The 23,933-nt window shown below is 49.9% G+C and overlaps 2 protein-coding genes across 2 annotated transcripts; both read left to right on the top strand.

The window, feature by feature from the left end:
- Positions 1-406: 406 nt before the first annotated feature.
- NLRP1 (NLR family pyrin domain containing 1) lies at positions 407-18,005 on the top strand (the record flags this gene model as incomplete). The annotated part of the gene is given in 10 exon segments (XM_082443955.1): positions 407-591; positions 1,173-1,314; positions 1,318-1,343; positions 3,073-3,162; positions 5,620-5,711; positions 6,271-6,436; positions 7,711-7,934; positions 10,401-10,663; positions 11,194-11,319; positions 12,155-18,005. Coding segments are annotated over 10 exon segments (1,554 nt in total), but the record flags the coding sequence as incomplete, so codon positions are not given.
- LOC309651320 (uncharacterized protein) lies at positions 18,001-19,639 on the top strand. Its single transcript, XM_082443954.1, has 2 exons — positions 18,001-19,059; positions 19,134-19,639. The coding sequence occupies exon 1, from the start codon at positions 18,134-18,136 to the stop codon at positions 18,497-18,499; it is 366 nt and encodes a 121-aa protein (XP_082300080.1). The 5' UTR covers positions 18,001-18,133; the 3' UTR covers positions 18,500-19,059; positions 19,134-19,639.
- The last annotated feature ends 4,294 nt before the right edge of the window (positions 19,640-23,933 follow it).

The raw sequence follows: 23,933 nt of genomic DNA on the forward strand, positions 1-23,933 counted from the left end.
GGAGCAACTAGGCCTGTGAGCCACAATTACTGAGCCTGCGCATCTGGAGCCTGTGCTCCGCAACAAGAGAGGCCGCGATAGTGAGAGGCCCGCGCACCGCGATGAAGAGTGGCCCCCACTTGCCGCAACTAGAGAAAAGCCCTCGCACAGAAACGAAGACCCAACACAGCCATAAATAAAAATAAATAAATAAATAAAATTTTTAAAAAAACAAAAGAGATCCGAAAACTGACTGTTATTTGTTTCTACGTCTATCCCCCAGTGCCTGTGCATTTCTGGGGACCTGGGGGCTGAGGGGTCTTACCGACCTCCGCCTGGCCCACAGTGCTGGCCCAGAGTAGACGCTCAACGGGTGCTTGTGGGTGATTGTGGAATCAACAGGTAAGTAAACTCAAGGCCACGGGCATGTGTCTCCCATAGGTTGGCCGGCTGCGGCCTCACGGCTGAAGTCTGCAAGGACCTTGCCTCTGGGCTGAGCGCCAGCCAAACCCTGGTGGAGCTAGAATTGAGCTTCAACATGCTCCTGGACACAGGAGCTGAGCACCTTTGCCAGGGCCTGAGACAGCCAAGCTGCAAGCTGCGGCGACTGTTGTAATTGCTCCTCGTTGGCACTACTTTGTGGGGTGGGCACGGGGAGGTAGAGGGAGCTGCCCTACCACCATGGGGCAGAGAGAAGGTGGGAGTTCACAGGGGCCATGAGAGATTCCCGCTGAAGCCCTCACAACCCTCCTCGACTTTTGTTCTTATATTAGAAGCTCGCTCTTCTTTCATCCTGTATTGTAGATGCCCTTAATGTTGAAACCCACCAAAGCATCCTATGTCAGGTAACTCTGGGCAATTGGCAGGGCTGATGCAGTTAACAGTGAGGTCCAGGCATACCAGTGGAACACGGGGTAAATTACTCATACAAGGTTGATAGGGTGAGTGGGCAGGATTCACGGGGATCACACAGGAGTGAAAAGGGAGTTCAGTTCGCCTGTATCCTGAGTGGCTCCTTGGCTGCAAGAGGAAAATTTAAATCTCCCAGGTTCCTGCAGCCCAGTCAGGTCTTTATCTCCCTTTAACGTCACCCCAGAACCCCCAAAGGGCCATGGGTACTAGAAAAGGAAACCAGACCCCAGGTATCCCGAGGAGAGGGCCTGACTGGGGGCCCCTATGTGTCTCCCCTGCAGGCTGGTCAGCTGCAGCCTCACGTCCAGCTGCTGCCAGGACCTGGCCTCCGTGCTCGGGTCCAGCCCCAGCCTGACCGAGCTAGACCTGCAGCAGAACAAGCTGGATGACCTCGGCATGAGGCTGCTCTGTGAAGGGCTCAGATAGCCTACCTGCCAACTCACACTCCTGTGGTGAGGCCCTGTGGGTCCCTTCTGGTCAGAGGGCAGGGAATGGGGCTGAGGGTAGCAAGGGATGCAAGTGCTGTGGAATGGGACAGGGGAAGGCAAAGGGAAAGATAAATGCATGGCCAGCCTGGGTTCCTCGCCAGCTCTGCCGTGTGACTCGGGCGGCTCTTCATCTGAGACTTGATTTCTTTATCTGTCTGATGGGACTGTCACGTCCACTTCATAGACTATAATGGAATAAGATACGTGGAAACACTAGGACGGGGCTCAGACAGAAACGGGCTCAGAGCAGCGAGCGCCCAGCCCTCACGTCCGCCCTGCAGGCCCCGAGGGTGGTGTTCTGCTCCGAGCGCCACCCCCCACGCCGCCTCCCGGCCATTTCCTCTCTCCTCCACCTCCTGACCACACGCCCACTGGCTGTTCCTGGCTGAACCCTTCCCTGCAGCTCCTGGCTGAGGCCCTGTCACACGCTCAGAGAGCTGACGGGCTCCAGACCCTCCACGTCCCGCCCCCTCTGGCCCTGCCCTCGAGCTCTAGTGGGCCCTCGGAGGGGTCTGCAGAGCCTGGGCCCTGGCCGTCCTCAGCCAGGCCTCCCTCGTGGGCTCTCAGGCTGAAGGAGTCGTCAGGGGAAACAGTCTGCAGGTCTCCCAAAGTTGATTCCAACCATACACACCAGGGGAGTACCAGGCCATTCCCCACCAAGCATTTCTGGCTCCATAACGCAAACCTCCCCAGAGCCTGGCCTTTGCGGGCAGAGCTGGATTCAGGGCCCAGCTCACCGGTTACTGGTCAGATCTGGGCTGCCTCAGAGCAGCCCGCTCTCGGTCGTCCTGCGAAGGTTTCTGCTTCCTTCCTCTCAGAGCCCCAGGACCGACTGGGAGGGATAACCATCTACGCGGGGGGCTCCATCCCCTCCCTAGGGGACACTAGCTCTGATAGCAGCAATGAGTGAAGTGTGCACCGCCCTTTACAGTGTGCAGGGTCTTTCCCCCTGCCTTGTCCATGGGCTCACAACAGGCAGACCAGGTCCACCTGTGTTAGAGGTGAGGCCACGGAGGCCCAGAGAGGGCAACAGCTGTCCCTGATCTGAAGGAAAGCCCAGAACACAAGGCCTATGAGAATGGAAACCGGGCGCTCTCTTCCCAGCAAAATTTCTAGCCTCTGGGCAGGAAACCCCAGGACCTACCCCTGGGTGGTCATTTTGAAGCCATGGAGAATGAGTGTTCTGTGGTGGACGCTGTGAGGCGCTGCCCAGATGCCCTCCGGGAATGAAGATGTAACCCCGAGTCACTGGGAATGCTACTGGCAGCCAGTTACCAGGATGGCCTCTGCCAGCGAGGGCCACCTCACCCAAGGTCGCGTCCCCTCCCTGGTGTGGCCTGCATCCAATGCCTGACTGGTGTTGGGATATAAAGACCCAGCCCCTCATCCCAATTTGGGAGAGCTCTGAGGGGTCATCCCGACTTCAGAGGCCCCTGTAGAGCCGGCTGAGGTCTCCACTGAGACTGCATCGCAGCCCAACTTCTCCATCTGCCCAGACCTGCTTCCCGCCTTCCCTCGTCCTGGTGTTGAGCCAGTGAACCTCACTTTACTTTCCATCTCAGAGCCTGATTCCCAGGGAACCCAATCTGTGACAGGTTCCCGTGGGAGGTGGCAGATTCCACAACTGTGAGCCCCGAGGACCTCGGGATCGCATGGGGATCCCGGCCGAACCAGGCTTCCTTTGTGCTTGCAGGCTAGATCAGACCCAGCTGAGCGAGCAGGTGACAGAGACGCTGAGGGTCCTGAAGGAGGAGAAGCCTCAGCTGTGCATCTCCAGGATATGGTAAGGTGGGGAGACCCAGAATGCCCTCCTGTTGATCCAGGCCCAGCTGAGTCCTTAAGGCTGGTACAGAGCCAAGAGATAGGGAAAGAAATGTGGGGTGGAGGCAGAGACAGCAGAGCTGGGAAGAAACCAACAAAGTACAGCAGCCAGAGTGAGGTCTGGTTGTTTGTTTAGTGCAAATAGAATCATGCAACTCCTCTGCTTAAACCATTCCATGAGATGCAAAAGGTGAACAAATGGAAAAAAGTGAATGGGTGCGTGGGTGAGATTAGGAACATGGAAAGCAATGACCACCAGGGGGAGACAAAGACAAAGAAAGAGGGCCTTGGCGGGGAAATACCACCCCCATGCCCCCCTCCCCATACACCTACACACATATACACACACTCCGGGCTTGAGGGGTGAGCCCCAGAGACGGGAGAGTCCCTCTTCCTCCCCGGGGAATCTGCTGCAGCTCCATGCTTTCCCAGTTTGGTCCATCTCGGCCCGTGACTGCAAAGGTCATCTGTCCCCAGGTTCTTGGGTGCCAGGCCTCGCCTAAAATGGAAAGGAAGGGGCTCCTAGGCTTAGGAGGAGGACCCATTCATCACAGAACAACATTCCCTGCAGCCCCACAATGTGCTAGGCACCCAGCAGTGAACGAAGACCCAACTTCAGGGGCTCAGCCCAGCAGGGAGACAGGTACAAGTTATCCCCCCGCCTGCAGAATTACACTCGGGCTCCTGTGAGCACATTGATGGGCCTACTGGACTCTATCCGAAGCAGCTGAGCTGAGCTCTGAACGCTGGGAGGGGTTAGCTGGGCCGAGAAGGGGTCAATTCCCGGCAGAGGTCTCTGTGCCGCTCAAGAGTCTGCTGCCCGATGTGCACAGAAGCCAAGACTAGGACGCCAGCTTTTGAGAAAAGGAAGAGTTTTATTGCTAGGTCAACCAGCAAGGACACAGAGGTGAGGCTCTCAAATCTGTCTTCTCGATCCAGGGTCCAGGGTGACATTTAAAGGGTTAGAGAAATTTCACACTTGGAAGCTGACTGGCTAGAATCGAATCAGCCATACAAGCTACTCGCGCGGCTGGAAGCCAGATTTTCCTTTTTTGAAGGACTTCTTACTCCATAAAGGGCTCCTGTGGCAACATTTCTATTCTTTGAGTTCCACAGACTGAAGATTCTTGGTTCTGGGGTCATCTTGGCGACATGGGTTCCCATGGTCTTGCACATGTGCAGTGCTGTCTCTGTAAAATAACTCAAGGCTGGATTAATCAATCAACATATTTAAGGAGGCAAAACCAGTTTCAGCTGGCCCACGTTTTACTTGCTGTTTCAGTAGAGGCACTGAGCTTAGCTTCTTTGAGGAATAGGAGGCTAGGGACCTGGAGCAGGGCTACTCAAAGTGTGGTCCGCAGACCAGCAGCGTCAGAATCGCATCACCTGGGCGCTCGGTAGAAATTTCCCCACTCCAGACCTGCTGAGTCAGAATCTCTGGGGTGAGCCCGGGAATCTGTGTTCTAACCAGCCTCCAGGTGATTTTTAACACCAGCTTTAGAACCACTGGTCTAGAGGTAAGTGAGCAGTTGGAGTGGCACAGGTGAGGCTGGGGGCGGGGGCCAGAGGCACAGGACCTAACACCTTTGGGGCCATGTTAAGAACTTTTTATCTTACCCCCCAAAGCAATAGACATTTCAGGGCTTTAGCAGTGAAGTGCTGCCAGATTCACACTTTCAGATCAGCTGCTGAGTGAAAAATGGACCAGAGGGAGTCAAGAGCAAAAGCAAGGAACCCTTTAGGATGATGCGGTGGTTTGAGCCACAGATGCCAGGGCCTGGGACCAGGGTGGAGGCCGTGGAGGTGGAGAGAATAGAAAAGAAAATAGAGAATAGAAAAGAGCTGCTTTGGAGGTGGTGTCAAGGTGATTAATTAAAGTGATCAATCTGCTCTCAGAGCGGCCGAGGGAGAAGTCAGGACGATACCCCAGTTCTGGCATAAACAGCTGGGTGGATGCAGGCCACTCGTGGAGACAGGGACTACGGGAGAAGCCCAGTGGGGACCATGCGTTTAAATTCAGATGAGTTGGGCTTCCCTGGTGGCGCAGTGGTTGAGAATCTGCCTGCCAGTGCAGGGGACACGGGTTCGAGCCCTGGTCTGGGAGGATCCCACATGCCGCGGAGCAGCTGGGCCTGTGAGCCACAATTACTGAGCCTGCGCGTCTGGAGCCTGTGCTCCGCAACAAGAGAGGCCGCGATGGTGAGGGGCCCGCGCACCGCGATGAAGAGTGGTCCCCACTTGCCGCAATTAGAGAGAGCCCTAGCGCAGAAACGAAGACCCAACACGGCCAAAAATAAATAAATAAAATTTAAAAAAAAAAAAAAACTATAAATTCAGATGAGTTGAATTCAAGTGGGGATGTCATGTAGACAGCCCCCAGCATCCTCCCAAGATCTCAGGGAGAAAGAATTCTGTCTAGGAAGCCAAGTCTGACGATCCCTAATGAGGGCCCAGGCGGAGGAGGGACGAGTGATAACATGTCCTCACTCAAGCGGCAGAGACAAGAATCAGGTAGTTTGAAGGGGCCAGGCTGGGAGCATCATGATGTGGGGTTGCAGGAGGGTGGTGGCAGCTGTGAAAGGTCACTCCCTCCAACCCCCTGCCTCTGGAGTGGGACAGGGCAGGACACCCACCTAGGAGAGACTGCGAGATCTTCTACTTCCGGAACCTTGCAGGATTTCTGCTTCCCTCTCTCCCAGCCTCGGGGGCTGGGGCTGCCCCTCTCCCGAACATCTATAGCATGTCTCAGACTCTGAACCGGAGTCCAGTCTTCCAAGGTCCGCTCTGGGCTTCGGAGGCCTGGGAATCACCTCTCCATCCCTGCCCATCCATCTTTTGAGCCATGGTCCTCTCACAAGCTGCCCACCCAGGGCATGCTGGGAAGAGCGACCCTTCTGGGAAGTGGGAAAGGGGAGGGAGGAGGGTGGGGGCCAGCGGGGCAACGGGGTTAAGCCTCCTCAGGTAGCAGGCAGACCAGTCTTGGGAGCGGCCCCTCCGTGGTCCAGCCCCAGGGGGCCGGGGGCGGCCAGGCAGGAGGATCTAAAGCTGGCCACTGCCCTGTCTGTTCCAGAGGGAAGCGCCCCTCAAGTAGCACAGGTGGAACCCTTCTGTCTGTCGTCTCCTGCCCCTCTGGGGGACCGACCCACGGAGTCTCTGGGGACCGAGGATGACTTCTGGGGTCCCCCAGGGCCTGTGGCTACCGACGTAGTTGACAAACAGAGGAGCCTTACCGGTGAGTGAGGGGGCTCTGCCTGTTCCCCACCCCATCCTGGGTCCCCACAGAGAGTCTGCTCCCCACTCATGGCCCACTGGGTCCCCCCCAGCCCCCTGCCAAGCCACCATGCAGGGACAGGGCTGAGATACTGGGTTGGTGCTTTTACTATGGAAAAAGAGGTTTTGCCACAAAAATTTTTTAAATAGACACAAAAGTAGAGTCCAGAGAACTTCCACATACCCATTAACCAGCTTCAACAACCATTTTTGCCAAATTTGTTTCAACTATTCACTTCCCCCCCCCTTTTTGTTGTTATTTTAAATCCAAGGCATCGGGTGATTTTATCCTTAAATATTTTGTGATACATTTCAAAAAGTACAAATAAAGACCTTTTCTTCCATAACCACAATGCCATTTTCACATCTCACAAAATTTACAATAAGCCTTTTGTATCATCTAATACCCAATCCATATTCAAATGTGCTCAATTGTCTAAAGAGTGTCTTTGCAGATGATTTGTCCTAAACACGATCCAAAGTCCACTCATTGTATTTGACTTATGTCTCAAATCTCATCTAAATCTCTTTTCATCTATATGCTCCTGGTTCATTAATATCTACTGTGTGCTAAGTTCCATGCTAGTTAACAGGGGGCCCTGAGATGGATATGACAGCCCTGCCTTCCAGGGTTTACAGTCATGAGTAATAAATTATAACCACTGTCATGATCTCTCACATAACACATTGCCGTTCACCGTCACAGACATTATCACAGCTGGGAGAGACTATCACTCCCAACTTAACATCTACAGAAGCTGACATCTACCATTTACCAGATGGGGAACCTTGGGAAAGTCACTTAAGAACACCGTAAAGTGTTGTTTTCAGCTCCAAGGGTTTATCATTAATATTACCATGCAGATTGTTATTAATTATTGGCAAATAGCCGTTTAAAAACAAGAACACTTTCCTATTTCATTATCATCATCATCATTACAAAAACAGCCAACCACCCCTAGGCATGTATTAAGCTATCCACATGCATTAGGTCACTGATTATTCATGACTGTACCCTAATTACAGATGGGGAAACTGAGATTAGGGGGGTTCAATATCATGCTCAGGGATCCACAGCCAGAGAGCAGAGGAGTCAGTATTCAAACCCAAATCCATTTGACTTCAACGTCTGGGCTTAGAGCCACTCTACAGGATCCGTAGTGCCTGGCACAGGATCTGGTAGATGCTCAGTGAATTTGTGTAGAGTAATTCAGCGTCCACTTCTCCCCATTTTTCCCAGAGTTCACTTCCCCGTGGCCGGCTTCTACCACTGGCCCAACACTGGTCTCCGCTTTGTGGTGAGAGGGCCAGTGACCATTGAAATTGAATTCTGTGCCTGGGACCTGTTCCTAAACAGGACATTCCCACAGCACAGCTGGATGGTTGCAGGGCCTCTGTTTGACATCAAGGCTGAGCCAGGAGCCGTGGCAGCTGTGTACCTCCCTCACTTTGTGGCCCTCCAAGGTAAGCAAGAGGGAGGTGCGGAAGCAAGGTGATGGTGATAAGAACGGGCCTGAATGGGGCTTTGGATGGTGATGTCCTGAGGGAGGAACTCGTGGCTTCCTTAGGGAGCCTGAGAGAGGGTTGCAGAAATGGAGACAGCTTTCCTCTCATTCCATGGTGCTCTGGGCATATCTTTCTGAAGCACTTTTGTCCCCAGGCTCATAATTATTTTTGCCTGAATTACTTGAAAGTTTCCCTAAATAGAAAGTACAATAAAAACTAGCATTTATTAAGTTTTCTTTACATAGATTGGAAACAGATTATATACTCAGTTGAGATTTTCAAAAAGATTTTTCAAAGATAGGACTATTTACAAAGTAAGGCTAAGTGAACTAACTAAGGTTAAGTGAACTAACAAGGAATGTTGGGGTCCCTGGAGACTAATGACAAATGGGAAGCCATTGCTTCTCCTACAGGCAGGGAGAAGAAACAGTGTCACCAGACTCCATTTGCAAGCTGGAGCCATGAAAGAGGGGCTTTCCAGAAGGAGATGTAGTCATAAAGGGTAACACAGTTACCTCTGTCACCTCCAAAGACTTCCCAAAGAGAAAGTTCCAAGAAATATAAGCTCACAGTCAAAAATTACAAACAGTCAACAAGGCACCATAAATGAGAACCAGCAGAAACATAGGTACCAGAATTGGTCCCATTAAATAAATAAATAAATAAATTTTTTAAAAAATTTTTTTAAGTAAAATAAGAATGGGTCCCGGGACTTCCCTGGTGGTGCAGTGGTTAAGAATCCACCAGCCAGTGCAGGGGACACAGATTCGATATCTGGTCTGGGAAGATCCCACATGTGGAACAGCTAAGCCCGTGCACCACAGCTGCAGAGCCTGCGCTCTAGAGCCCACGAGCCACAACTACTGAGCCCACGTGCCACAACTACTGAAGCCCACGCACCTAGAGCCCGTGCTCCACAAGAGAAGCCACCACAATGAGAAGCCCGCGCACCACACGGAAGAGTAGCCCTGCTTGCCGCAACTAGAGAAAGCCTGCGTGCAGCAACAAAGACCCAACGCAGCCAAAAATAAATAAAATAAATAAATCTATTTTAAAATAAATAAGAATTGGTCCCATAAAGACTTCAGACATTTTGTGTTATCAGAAACAGAACACAAAATATGTATGTTTCATTTGCTTAAAGAAATAGTCTAGGGGAAAAAGCAATAAACCATCAAAAATGATAAATCAAATTTGGTAACAAGCTAATTAAAGAAAATAGGAAAACATAAAGAAAAAAAAAAGATTAAGTGACATGGAGGATACCATGAGAAGGCCTAACATACATCTAATCAGAATTCTGGAAGGATATGGTAGAGAGAATGGAGAAGATGAAATAGTCAAAGAGAGAACTGCCAAGAAATTTCTAGGATTGCTAAAAGATGTGACTTCTCAGAATGAGAAATCCAAAAAATCCATGGGCTATGACAGAAACATGAAAAGGTGTTGCTTCAAAGAAAAACTAGTGGAAAAGGGAAAGTAATTATACTTTCCAAATTATACTTTGGAAAAGGGATGGTAATTATAGTTGTATTTGGTGAATTCTTCAGCATTTTTTCAGATTGTATACACCACTGTGGTATTACCTTCACACACAAAAAAAGCAATTAATACGCTCTGCATGGCCCCTTCTGGGATTAACGTCAGTCAGCAATGTTCTGATTGGTGCCCGTGCAGCCTAAGGGCTTTGTCTGGTTTGCTGGATGTCCCTCTGCTGCCCAGAAACCACTGCATTGCAGCAGTTGCCAAGCAACTCAGGGATGGAGCTAAGACTCCAACCTTCATCCCTTAAGCTCTGTCTTCATCTCAGGCTCATCAATGTCCACGCCTGGTCAGATGTCTTGGCTGCAAATCAACTCTGGCTGATTTAGGCAGAAAAGGAATATATAGGAAGATTCTTGAGTAGCTTGTAGACTTAACAAAAGATTAGGCAACAAGTCTTTAAAAAAACAAAAAAATGGCAGTGACCAAAGGATGCTAGAAACCGAGAACATAGCCAAGGTTACACCGAGAAAAATAGGAAGAGACCTGTGCTGCAGGCACAAGGGTATACTACCCTTGGCCACTCCATTTCCTCACTGCCCTTTCCTCCTCCTTACCCTCCACCTGCCTGGAGTCAAACCTGTCAGCATCACTCAATGGCCCTCACACTTACAGAATCCATGCCAGCCAGGTAACCATGGGGTCAATAGCCTTCCCAGCTCCAGGGCCAGGGCCTGGGACTCTGTATGGGTTTGGCTACAGGGAGTTTCTGCAGTGCTCCCACCCTAGAGACAGTATTGCCCAAAGTCCCCACATGATGGCTTCCCTGGCTGGGCCCCCCAGGAAGGCCACTGAGCCTGCACCTGGGGACATCACTCCCCCAGCCAAGCCAGACTCAGTGAGGGCACTAAGTCCTTGCCTCTTGAATCCATCCTTTGACAGGGAACTACGTGGACATCCCCCTGTTCCAAGTGGCCCACTTCAAAGAAGAGGAGATGCTCTTGGAGAAGCCAGCCAGGGTGACGCCATATTACACCGTCCTGGAAAACCCCAGCTTCTCGCCCGTGGGAGTTCTACTGAGGGTGGTCCACGCTGCTCTGCGCCTCATTCCCACCTCTTCCACCGTGTTGCTCTACCATCACCTCCATCCTGAAGAAGTCACCTTCCACCTCTACCTGATCCCCAGTGACTGCGCCATTCCAAAGGTGGCAGTAAGAGCCAGAAAGGTCGGGCCAGGGTGGGCTGATAGCAAACAGGAAATGTAACCAGAGGGTCCCCTAGATGGGTCAACTGGGAATAAGGATGGGCCTCTTATGAGCAGGAGCCTTGGAGTGGCTGAATAATCCTGCCCCTGCTCCGCCATGGTCTGCTCTGGCTCCCTAAGGTCTCCCCCAACTGGCTTTGCTGTTCCATCGCTCGTCTCTGGACAAGCCTCTTCCCAGGAGTCAAAAGATGAGCGATCTCCATGCTTAGAACTGTCTCCTTTCCCCCATTCCCATGTCTTCTCCAGCAACGCCCCGATTCCCACCCTGAGTATAGCAGAGGCCAAGCATGGGGCTCTCTGTGTAGCAATGCATGGGGGGGTGAGGGGCCAGCGGGGGTGGTATAGCCCCCTCCACCAACACACACACACGGAAGCACCATCTCACTTTGTTCAGACCAGATTCCGTAGGGTGGGATCTCTGGGACGCCAGACATACCTCCTCCCTTGATCCTTGTTCTGTACACTCCTCAGGCCATAGATGACGAAGAAAAGGAGTTCCACTTTGTGCGAATACACAAGCCGCCCCCGCTGACCCCGCTCTACATGGGCTCCCGCTACATTGTGTCTGGTTCGGAGAAGCTGGAGATAATGCCGGAGGTGAGCCGCCCAGATGTTTGGCCCTCACCAGGGTCAGAGGTCATGCTTGGGGATACCTGTGGGCAGGTCTCAGAGCTTTCCCAGGGACGGGGTGAACTGGGGTTGGGCAGACATCGAGTGGGATTTAGGGTGAGCAGGAATGTTTCAGAGATTGGGAGGAAGGGAGTTGGGGGCAGGATCACACTCAGGATGGAGACAACATTGGGAAGGGCTGGGCTACAGGGTGTCAATGATCTCCAGTCAAAACCACCATGAACACACCTGCAGCTGAAGACGCTGGGTTTAGGACTCGTGGCAGGGGGAGAACACACACCCTGGGGAACCACGGGGCCTCTCAGTACAAAGGTAGGGAGAACCTATTATAGGATCTGGGCCTTGGTTGGGTAATTTGGGGGAAGGTCTAAGGAAATGGAGGTTTGCCCTAGATTGGGTGTTATCAGAAAACAGGGGCAATTCTGTGAGTGGGAACCTCAGCAAATCTTATCTCTAGGCAGGGCAGACCCAACAAGGATAAAGTTGTAATTGCTTAAATAGCAGTCACTCGTTTAGCTGGGAGGGCGGAGATGGAGGAAGAAGGATCTGGGTTAGAATGTATGAACAGTACATTTCAGGATGAGTCCTGACTCATGCATGGGGTACCCAGCTGTGCTTATCCTTCTGAGGGTTTGTGGAACATTTAAAGAGCAGTGTCTAAAGGTGACAGTTACTTTCAGTACAGGAGACGGTCAGAGTGTTCCTATGGGGTTGAGCAGGGCCAAGAAGGTGTCAGGGGGAGAAAGACCTTATTCGCAGGATGAATCGTGGCTTCTCACAGGGAGGTTCTTTCTCTCTGCAGGAGCTAGAGCTCTGCTATTGGAGCCCCAGAGAATCCCAGCTGTTCTCTGAGTTCTGCGTTGGCCATTTGAGGTCAAGGATCAGGTTGCAAATGAGAAACAAGAAAGATGGGACTAGGACTTCCCTGGTGGCGCAGGGGTTAATAATCCGCCTGCCAATGCAGGGGACACGGGTTCGAGCCCTGGTCCGGGAAGATCCCACATGCTGCAGAGCAACTAAGCCCGTGTGCCACAACTACTGAGCCTGTGCTCTAGAGCCCGCAAGCCACAACTACTGAGCCCACGTGCCACAACTACTGAAGCCCGTGTGCCTAGAGCCCGTGCTCCACAACAACAGAAGCCACCGCGATGAGAAGCCCATGCACCGCAACAAAGAGTAGCCCCCACTCGCCACAACTAGAGAAGGCCTGCACGCAGCAACAAAGACCCAACACAGCCAAAAATAAATTAATTAATTAATTAATTAATTTAAAAAAAAAAAAAAAGAAAGATGGGACTGTGGTATGGGAAGCCTTGGTGAAACCAGGTAAAGTCAAGTCCAGGGAGCACAAAGGTGGGAGAGAGAAAGTCAATCAAAGTGTATGTGTATGTGTGGGGGGCAGTTTGTATTATCACAATTTGCTGATGAGAAGAAATAGTCCAGGGAGTTGTGTGGCGTTTCCTAGTTACATAACACCTGGTATGACCAGAATTTGAACTCAAGTTAATCTGACTCTAAGCCCTGTGCTCTCTCTCGCGCACGCACCATGTCTCCACCCTGCCCTTGAATTCATAGACTTTGACACCCACAAGGTTTTTGGCAAAGTTTCTCATGAGAGCTTGGATGTTAAATGAAAGAGTAAGAACTAGATAGTTGCAAAGTTGTGTGGATTAAGCCGGTTTTGGCAATATCAGATACTCTAACCGGGATCATTCAGGTGTTTTCAAGGGAGGCAAGAGGGAATCCAAATACTGAACTTTCAGGAATGGAAGAAACTTTACAGTCTCTTAATCCAACACCAACACGCCCAAGAACCAAAATCTCTTGGACAGTCCTTCTTAGGACAGTCAGACTTTGTCAGTTGTTGGTCACGCTGCCTCTTGAGCTGCTACAAACAGGCGTCATGGTGTGGTAGAAAGAGAATGAGCTTTACCCAGTCATGGCTTGGGTACAGACACAGGTAGAGAACTCACCAGCCCCACTGGGGCCCTTACTTGCTGGGTGATTTTGAGAAAATTACTTAACTCATCGGATGCCCTACAAATGCAGGAATTCTGATAACAACCTTATGTGTGTCCTTTCACACCTTTTTCCTATCTCTATAATCATATATGTTTATATAGGCACTAACAAAGTCTCTCCTTGACCAAACTTAACTTGGGTTCCTCTGAATCCTCTTCCCAACTGGGCCTTAACTTTTGGACTTCTGTGTCTTTCTTTGCATTGTCCAATTTTAGCTAGAATCCTGCTAACTTAGTTTATCCAGAATTGCCCAACCTTGCTATCTGAGCAAATTCCTCATCCGCCAGCATCCTCCAGGTGATATCTGATCACTCTGGCCTGCCATCAGCAACAATCCTGCAGCAAAGAATTACCCTGTCCTGTTAGTAATTTTCCACCCACTGACAAACACACCACTGGCACCACTACCACTACCCCACCCCCCAGCCACCCCACTCTGCTCCTTGGCTATAAATCCCCAACTTTTCCTTGTATTCACAGTTGAGCCCAATCTCTCTCCCCTCCTGCCAAACCCTATGGCAGCAGTTCCTATACCTATCACAATAGTCCTTGATAAAATCTGCCTATTTGAACAATTGTCATGAATAATCTTTTAAACAATACATGCAAGCACACACACAGGGTTTATGACTGTCTTATAAAAAATAGGATCAAACGTGTAAGATCTACCTCCCCCTCACCCCACACCCCACCCCCCGCCAAACTCCTCTCAGTCTGCTCCTGCTGTTACCAATTTGGCCAACCATCAGGTGTGCCATTATCCCAACCTGGAAGAGAGGGCCTGACCTTTACCTGGTTGTCTCCCCAACTTCCTTGGTTCTCAGAAGACATGTGCGATCCTTCAGAATCTCAGATCATGGACACTGGAGATAACACTGATCCTTTCGATTTGCAGGTAGGTCAGCAAAAGGTAATCTGGGCCCCAGTGATGGAGCTGGGGCCCATTCCAAGAAGGCCTCTGTGAGCCAGGGAACCATCCACAGCTGAGCACAGGGCAGGTTCATTCACTCACACCAACATTCCCACTTATAAGGGGCCCATCCCTGTCTAGGGATCCCTCGGGCTGCATTTCATGTTTGCCATCAGCTCACCCTGGCGGTCACTGGGGATCAGCTAGAGGTGGAAGGTGGCTTCCTCAAGATGGAGGTGATGGTAGAGTTAACACGGAGGAGGTGATGGGAATGGGTCATTCTCAACAGTAGTGGAAGATTGGGGGTCCTCCAGGATCATTGTGTTGAGATGAATCCACCCTAGATGAATTTTCTTTCTCTTTAAAGTGAGCTACTTAGAACAGGGAAATGTCCCATGACTCCCATCAAAGAATTTGTTCAAGGGTCATGGATTTAATGCTTCCTCTGGGTCAGGCCTTCGCTGGGGTGGTGGGAGCCCTAAGCTGATCTCAATGCCTCTAGTGAGAGAATCCCTCCCGTGGGAAGAAGAGTTTGCCAGGGCTAGGGCCCCTTAGAGGATGCTGGCAATACTTGTCTCAATGATGAGATAACTGCAGACTTAAGCTTTAAGCCATGCACATACTCTGGTCCAGGCCCTAATCGGTCCCAAGGAACCTGTGATCACCTGCGCTGTGGTGGGCTCTATGGCTGTGGGGACACATCGAGTGCTGCTGGCAAGTTAGCCTCAGGCAGATAGGGGACCAGGAGGGGGAAAGCAGGAGAGCAAGAGGAATGGCTAGATGGGAGCATAACACTAGGTACAGAACTTGAGGGTGAAACCAAGCGGGGCCCTGTGGGGCTCCCGGGGACAGAGGCCCTTTTTTGTCCCCCGTTTCTTGTAGGCAAGACTCCAGCCTCCATGACCTTCCCTGAGTTCCAAAGGGCAGATTCAAACAGTTGCTAATCAAGGGAGAAGCAGCCAAGAAACCACTTGAGACAAGATTAAAGGGACCAGAGAAGCTCATCAAGATTAGGAGACCCAACCAGCGGAGACGAGATTAAGGGAGTGCAGGCCCTGCTCACACCCTAATCTTGTTGGAGACCCCACCTTTGAACCATTGTTATAAAACCCCTCATCAAATCCTCCTGGGTCAGGACACATAGTTTTCTGAGGCAGAAGCCAATGTGTCCCCCTTTGCCTGGCAAAGTAACAAAGCTGTCCTTTTCTACTTCACCCAAAACTCTGTCTCCAAGATTTGATTTCTGCACCGGTGTATAGAGAGGCCGAACTTTCGGTAACAAGGGGAAGAGGCTGGCAGCACTATGGACGCTGGGTATTAGGAGTCCTGGCTCTGTCCCAGGTTTCCTAGCAACCGCTGTTGAGCAGGTGGTTGCTAGGCAATGTAGGGCCATCCAGACACTTGGATAAGGTCCTTAGTCTGCGTGGGCACCAATCAGAACATTGCAGGGTATTGTTAATCCTACAAGTGGCCACTGGCTCCATTTCTTAGATTTTCTCATCTGTTAATTGCTTTTGTTGCACAAAAAATAATATGACAATGGTACACAAAGTCTGGAAAAATGAGAAAGAAACTGCCCCATGATCTCACCATCCAAACAATTCAAAAATGACCATATTTACTCTTTTCGTTTCAGCCTTTCTCTGCAGGAATACATTTTCATCTTGTTGTCATCCTAGCACACGTGGTTTTAAATCTTGCTTTTTTGACTTTGATTTAGATCATCACAAGCATCCCTCAAGCTACTTGAGAGTTTTCAGAATAACCTCTCCGATGGTTGTGCATGATACCGTGCAGCGGATACACCATCATTTAATTAACCATTCTCCTCTTGTTCCAACATTGAGTTTGCTCCAATTTTTTGCCATGACAAACAGCACACATCTTTCTGCAGAGAGCTTTTCTTTATCCTTTAGATCACTGTCTTGAAATCAGTTATTAAGGAGTGAGATGATTGTATCAAAGGACATGGATATCCTCCTGACTTTCTATGTCTTGCTAAATTGCTTCCCTCAGAGGTGGTACCAGTTTTCTCAGCACTGACGATGCTGACCCACACTAGGGTTCCCTTTTTTCTACATCCTGGCCAATATTTGTGATTTTGATGATAGCCATGCTGACAAGTGTGAAGTGATCTCTCATTGCTGTTTTCTGGACATTTCATTGAAATGGAATCATACACTGCGTGTCCATGTTCATCTGGTTTTTTTCACTTAGTGTCATGTTTTTGAGGTTCATCCATGTTGTAGCACATTTCAGTAGTTCACTCCTTTTTATTCCTGAATATTATCCAACTGCATAGATAAACCACACTTTGTTTATTCATTCACCATATGATGGACATTTGGATTGTTTCCAGTTTGGGGCTATTACCAGTAACACTGCTATGGACATTCATGTAGTCTCTAGGTAGACATATGTTTTCATTTCTCTCAGACAGAAAACTGGGGGTGGAAGTCCTGGGTTGTATGGTAAGTGAATGTTTAAATTTTTATGAAATTTACCAGACTGTTTTCCAAAGTTGCTGCACCCTTTTACATTCCCAACAACAGTGTATGTGGGTTCCATATTCTCCACCTCTAGCCAACTAGAAGCTCTTTCAGCTAGACTTGCTAAACTGTGAGCATGTGATCCTGCTGCTGCTAACAGCCATTCAATCATTGCGATTCATTCAACAAATTTTATCTGAGTACCTACCACTATGTAGTAGGCTCTTGCCCTGCAAGAAGTCCCTGACCATCTGTAAGATGGAGAGACAGCACCCTGGTGACATTGTTTCAGCACACTGGTCCTGGTTCCCCCTGGACCTTTCAGTTGCAGGAGGGAATGAGTTCCCTGATGGCAGTTTGAGTCTGGTCTGCTGCGACTGACAGGGCCTGCCGGTGCACCCCTCCAAACCACTGGGACCCAAGTAAGTCCTAGTGGCTGCTCTCCCCACATACCACAAGGAAACACCCACCAGCCTTGGAACCTTGGGTGCAACAGAGGTGCCAGGAGATTGTGGTACCCAGCAGTCTGTGGCAGTACCAGTGGAAGCCATGCAAGGGCCTTGGGGATGCCAAGAGGAGCCTGGGGATGGGGGCGGGGGGTGGTGGTGGACAGGCTCAGGTATGGCAACCTTTGAAAGTACTTGTTCCTAATCTAATCATACGTGAGACGCCCAAAAGACTGGGAGACTGCGTTCGTGGGTGAGGAGCAGGAGGAAAAAGCACCACCACGTCAACCGTGCTACCTCTGGGCCTCGGGATTGTGGGAGCCTTTATTTTGCTACCCTTTTTGCTATAGTGCTTTCTAACTTTCACGTTTTCTACAAAGATTATGTATTAGATTCTTCATGTATTAAAATTTAAAATTAAAAAAAGACCCCACAATATTTCTCTTAAAAGGAGAAATAACTCCTCGGGGAAGCTCCGCGCGGAGCTGGGATCCTGGCCGCCTGCACTTCCGCTTCTTTGGCCCCAAGTCCCCTTTCCGCGCCCCTGGGTCCCAGTTAGCAGCTCGCACCCCCTCCTTCCTGCGCCCCGCGTCCGGTTGCCATGGAAACGGGGCAGGTTGCACACAGACTCCTGAGGCGCCAGCCCTGGAGCGTCCTGGAGATTGAACCTGGACAGCCAACCTCTGCAACAGGCTGGGGTCTGAAGCGGGAGCCAGGAGCAAGTGGCGCCTCGACTGCGACAAAGGCTGCGCAGACCCTGCAGAGCCCCCGCCCCCTCCCCGGCTCCGCCCCTCGCCGCCCCCTCCCCGGTAGTAGAAATACAGCCGCAGCCCCGCCGCCGCCCACTGCGTCTCGACCCTGCCCGGACCCGACCTCCCGGAACAGGCAGACACGTCTCGCCGCGCTTCTCGCCAATGGCTGACCAACTCTTTCAGCGCAAACCCTGGGACCACGAGCAGCTTCGCCCGGACCCCGACTCTGACTCCGAAGGCCTGTTTGACAAGCCTCCTCCAGAGGAGCTCCCCGCTGTCCGCCGGCCCAAGTCGGCGTGGGCCGCGGGCAGGAAGGCCGGTCGGCGCACTGGTGGGAGGGCGCAGGGGGCCCGCCCTGGGCAGCCCCCCAAGGCCGCGGCGCGCCCCCAGCCCCAGGAGGAGGCGCCTCCGCTGCACGAGGGCTGCTATCTCGACCATTTTCCGCACCTCTCCATCTTTATCTACGCGGCCATCGCCTTCTCCATCACCTCCTGCATCTTTACCTATATCCATTTACAGCTTGCCTGATTTGCTGGGGATGGCCTCAGGGCTGAGGGGGGAGGGAAGGGAAAAGAAGGGCTCGGCATTTTGTGTCCGGAGACGCGCCGCACCCCCTTCATCTAGCTTTTGATGCTTCTTTTCTTCTCTGCTTGTCACTACCTTTGTCTAACTGTCCATCAGTAGGAACGTCCAAAGCAGCTACCGCTAATGAAATAAGCACCTGGGGATTAGGGGCGGGAAGACAGACTCCAACGTTTAGAATCTCGCGGTGCGATTGAACCCCATTTATAATGAGGATAATGTCCTTGGACCCTACCGCTTTGTGAGGTGGGGGCACGCAGAGGAAGCCTGTCATTTTGTGTCTGGGGCGCGCACAGCGAGCCCAACCCTCTGTTCTTTAAGGGATGAGCCAGACCCGGGCCCGCCGCCTTCCAGAGAGAGGGCCCCGCGGAGGGGGTCGGCGCCCTGGCCTGGGTTAAGCCCAAGCCCTGTGATGCTGCATCGCCCCCGGAGGAGCCAGCAGTGCCCCCCGAGCTGGCGCAGAGCCCGGAGCGTGGGAACTGGCGGACCTGAGAGCGCAGGACACAGTGAGTTTGTCGGGGTAGCGCGCCACCTGCCCAGAGGCTTGAGCCCACCCAGACTGTGCGTTTCCCTGCCTTAGGGTTTGATGCCGCTACCGATGTCGGACCGAGCCGAGACAGCCGAAGGAGCTGTCCTGCCAGGAAGCCACAGTCTCGTCGTGTCCTGGACGGCTTGGGACCAACGGCTGTAGACCTCCAGAGACGCACGCCCATAGCTTGCACGCTGCGCGGGATGAGGCGCTGGGGTCTATAGGGGGCTGTCATTGCTGTCTTTGTGGACCTGGGGGGGCTTCATCCTGGCCCAGAGCCCTTCCAGAGCTATGGGGCCCAAGATGAAGGGGGTGAGGGAATCTCTCATTGACAAGAATTCGTGCTAGGAAACTACCCAACTCCTAGGGGTTTGTCATCTCATACCTAAAAGACCTAACACCAAAACCCACCTTGGCAGGTTATTTACCCACCTGCCATCTCTGTTTACACATGAATGTTAAATGTCAAAACATAACGCTCTAATACTGCATATACTTTACTTGGAAATGCCTGTAATTATGGTACCTCTGATGGAATAAATGCTCCTTTTCCAGTCTCCTTTATATTCTGTTCTTTATTAATTTCCAACTATGCAGTGGGCCGACCAGACTTCCTAGTCTGCTCCAAGTTTCATCCCATAATCTTCACAACATCCCTACTGTCCCTCCGAAACAAATTTCATCCCATTATCCAGCATTCCAAGATACAGCATCTCTCTCCACTAAATAGCTATACAGACCTCTAAATGACATCTTCTCCATATCACGTCCCGACAGCATACCAGTGTCCAGTTCTACTGTCCCCTGACAGCAGGTCTGTCACTATCCCATTGTGGCATTATTCACTGCCCCTCAGTATTTAGTCCCCACTTGCCTCCATCATCAGGACACTTCTGCCCCTGGACAGTCCTCCCACTGAGCTCTACAATTTGCCCCCTAACTCACCCAGCTTGTATCTTTATAAGCTCAGTGTTTGCTCATGTCAGAGCCTTGTCATTTCCCAGTTCTATTTTCCCATAATCCCATATCACTACATGCCTTAATATCTTGCCGCTTTATTTCAGTGCCAAAAGCATGACATCCACCATTTCCCAACGTCAGCCTGTGCTGTGCAGCCACAGTCTACTACAATAATTTTCCCCCAATAAAAGGCACTATTCCCCAAAATTAAGTCTCCAAGTTACCACAATATGTACCTCTCTCTGTTTTTCCAGTTTTCAGTCTTGGATATTGGATCTTTACTGTCCTTTAATATTGACTAACCACTGAATCCCAAGACATGGCCCAGTGCTCTCCAAACATTTGGTCCCATTGTTTCCCAGTCACACATCCCCTCTTTTCTTTTCTTTTTTTTTTTTTGGCTGCACCACAGGGCATGTGGGATCTTAGTTTCCTACCGCACCCCCTGAAGTGGAAGCTTGGAGTCTTAACCACTGGACCGCCAGGGAAGTCCCTCACAGAACCCCTCTTATCCCTCACACAGTCTTTCAGTGACTACTCAGGATATGATCCCCCAATATTTTGCCCTCAGTTAATCCCCTGATAGAACGCCCCCCCCATTCCCAAAAGCAAAGTTCCCTGTTCCTTGATATTTGACACATTGTTCCACAAATATCATGACCCTTTCTGTGCCACCAGATCTAGGCCTCCATTTTCTTCCCCAAATTCCAATATCTGGTTCCCATGATTATACCATTATTAGATCCTATTGCTCTACACTTTGAACACTGACTCCAATATTCTCCTAAATATGCAGCCCCATTTGATCCCTTTATTTCAGGATTCACTGTATTGTTCCTCAAATACTTGGATTATTACTGTCTCCCCAATATTGTGCTCCAGTCTTCCTTAACATTCACCGCGTCATTGCTATCCCTGATGTTAAGCTCACCCCAAGCCCAAAATCAATCTCTCTTCTCATATACCCCCATATTCTCCCCTATTAGCCCTTACTTTTCCCCATACCTTGTTTTTGCTGTTGTTGTTTTTAGGATGGCTACAATTTTTTTTTTAATTTATTTTTGGCTGCTTTGGATCTTCGTTGTTGCATGGGCTTTCTCTAGTTGTGGCGAGCGGGGGCCACCCTTCAGTGCAGTGTGCAGCTTCTCATTGCGGTGGCTTCTCTTGTGGAGAACGGGCTCTAGGCACGCGGGCTTCAGTAGTTGTGGCACACAGGCTCAGTAGTTGTGGCACACAGGCTTAGTTGCTTTGCCACATGTGGGATCTTCCCGGACCAGGGCTCGAACCCGTGTCCCCTGCATTGGCAGGTGGATTCTTAACCACTGCGCCACCAGGGAAGTTCCCTACCCGTCCCCCCCACCCAGCCCCCATACATTGACATTCCTGAAATACCTGAAATTCTCCATATCTCCTTGAAATTCCTGATTTCATTGAACTCCAATGCTTGGCCCATATTTTCTAAATTAAATTTTCACTACCCTCACATCATCCATGTGTCCCTTTAGCATCCCCATATGTCTGACCTGGCCAATTTTCCTTTCATATAGTTTAAGTGTCCCAGGATATTTGGTCACATATCCCCTCCACTGCCTCCCTATACAGAGCTCTCAATTGTCCCCCAGTTTCTGGAATTCCAATATATCCAAAATATCCAGCCTCTCCACGCAAATACTAATGGACAGCCTTTTCAGAGTTTAACTATAAAAACAAAGGGGCACTCTTTTTGGTCTTTGTGCCATGCTGCTCAAGAATCAAATTCTTTTTATTTATTATTTATTATTTATTTATTTATTTTTGGCTGCGTTGGGTATTCATTGCTGCGCGCGGGCTTTCTTTAGCTGCGGCGGGCGGGGGCTACTCTTAGTTGTGATGCGCGGGCTTCTCATTGCGGTGGCTTCTCTTGTTGCAGAGCACGGGCTCTAGGTGCATGGGCTTCAGTAGTTGTGGCTCGCGGGCTCTAGAGCGCAAGCTCAGTAGTTGTGGTGCCCGGGCTTAGTTGCTCCACGGCATGTGGGATCTTCCCAGACCAGGGCTCGAACCCGTGTCCCCTGCATTGGCAGGCGGATTCTTAACCACTGTGCCACCAGGGAAGCCCCAAGAATCAAATTCTTTAAAAAAAAAAAAAAAAAGATCAAATTCTAGAGAGAGTCTTATTGACCTAGCTAAGCTCACATGCCCACTTTTGGCCAGAAGGCAAAAGAAACATCTTAATCAGAAGCCCCCATGAAAATAGCACACTATAGGAAAGAGACAGCTTCCCAAAGGAAAACTGAAGTTATCAAGACCATGGATACTGGGCAGGCAAAAATAATAGACATCTAGTAAACTGACTTTTAGCAGATCACAAATGATAAAGGGAGAAACAATTATTTTGGACATTTTCCTATTATGTACTGACTTCCCAAAGTGGCTACACCATTCTACATTCCCACCAGCACGTATGGTTCCAATTTCTCCACTCCTTTGCCAAAACTTACCTTTAAAAACAAAAGTTAGAGTCGTCTTAGTGAGTATGAAGTGGTATCTCATTGTGGTTTTGATTTGCATTTCCCTGATGGCTAATGATGTTGGATTATCTTTTCATTTGCTTAGCCAAGTGTATATATTCTTTGAAGAAATGTCTATTCAGGTCCTTTACCCATTTTTAAATTGGGCTGTTTGTCTTGAATTCTATGGGTTCTTTATATGTTCTAAACATGTCTATTATCAGATATAATTTGCAAAAATTTCCTCATTCTGTGGTTTGTCTTTTCACTTTCATGATGGTATCTTTGAAGTTCAAAAGTTTTTAATTTTGATGATGTCCAGCTTATCTATTTTTTCCTTTGTTCCTTATGTTTTTGGTGTCATCTCTAAGAAACTGTTGCTTAATTCAAGATCACAAAGGTTTAAGCCTATGTTTTCTTCTAAGAGTTTTATAGTTTTAATGCTTATATTTAGCACTTTGATCCATTTTTGAGTTTCATTTTTATACATGGTTTGAGTTAGAGATCCAGGTTCAATCACCAATGGCCAATGACTTATGTAACGAAGCTTGCTTAAAACCCAAAAAGAGAGGGTTTGGAAAGCTTCCAGGTTGGGGAATCAGAACGTTTACATGTGCCACCATGCCAGACCCAAAGTCCACAGGGACAAAAGCTCCTTTGTTCAGGGCCTAACCGTATATCTCTTCATCTGGTTCTTGACTCATATATCCTTTATAAAAAACCAGTAATCCAGTGAGTAAACGGGCTTCCTGAGTTCTGTGAGCTGCTCTAGAAAATTAATAGTACTCTAGGAGGGGGTCTTGGGAACCTCTGATTTATAGCCAGTCAGTCAGAAGCACAGGTAACCTAGACTTCTGATTGGCATCTGAAGTGGGGGACAGTCTTGTGGGACTGAACCCTTAATCTGTGGAATCTGATGCTATCTCCAGGTAGTGCCAGAATTGAGTTGAACTGTAGGACACTGACCTGGTGATGAAAACTGCTTGGTGGTATGGGGAAACACCGTCCCCTTTCCAACATCAGAACTGAGTGCAGAATGTCTTAAATAGTATTTCCTTATAATTCTTTTTACTGCTGTAAGGGTGGTAGTGTGTCCACTCTTTACTTTCTATTAATACCATCCCAAACTGCCTCCTAATTGGCTGCCTGTCACTACAGCAGCAGGATGAGAAAAGTCTATTTGGGAGTATACAGTGGGGAGCAGGCATGATAATGACGGAGAATAAATAAATGCAAGGGAAAGCTCGGGAATTGGCATCTAGGGAGACTGTTTTTTCTTTTTTTAATATTTACTTATTTATTTGGCTGCGCCGGGTCTTAGTTGCCACACATGGAATCTTCGTTGCGGCATGTGAACTCTTAGTTGTAGCGTGTGGGATCTAGTTCCCTGACCAGGGACTGAACC

This window comes from Balaenoptera physalus (assembly GCF_965194825.1).
Source record: "Balaenoptera physalus genome assembly, chromosome: 20".
Classification (NCBI taxonomy): domain Eukaryota; kingdom Metazoa; phylum Chordata; class Mammalia; order Artiodactyla; family Balaenopteridae; genus Balaenoptera; species Balaenoptera physalus.

Coding starts and splice junctions, on each gene's coding strand:
- LOC309651320 (XM_082443954.1), top strand. CDS start 18,134: ATGGCTGACCAACTCTTTCAGCGCAAACCCTGGGACCACGAGCAGCTT.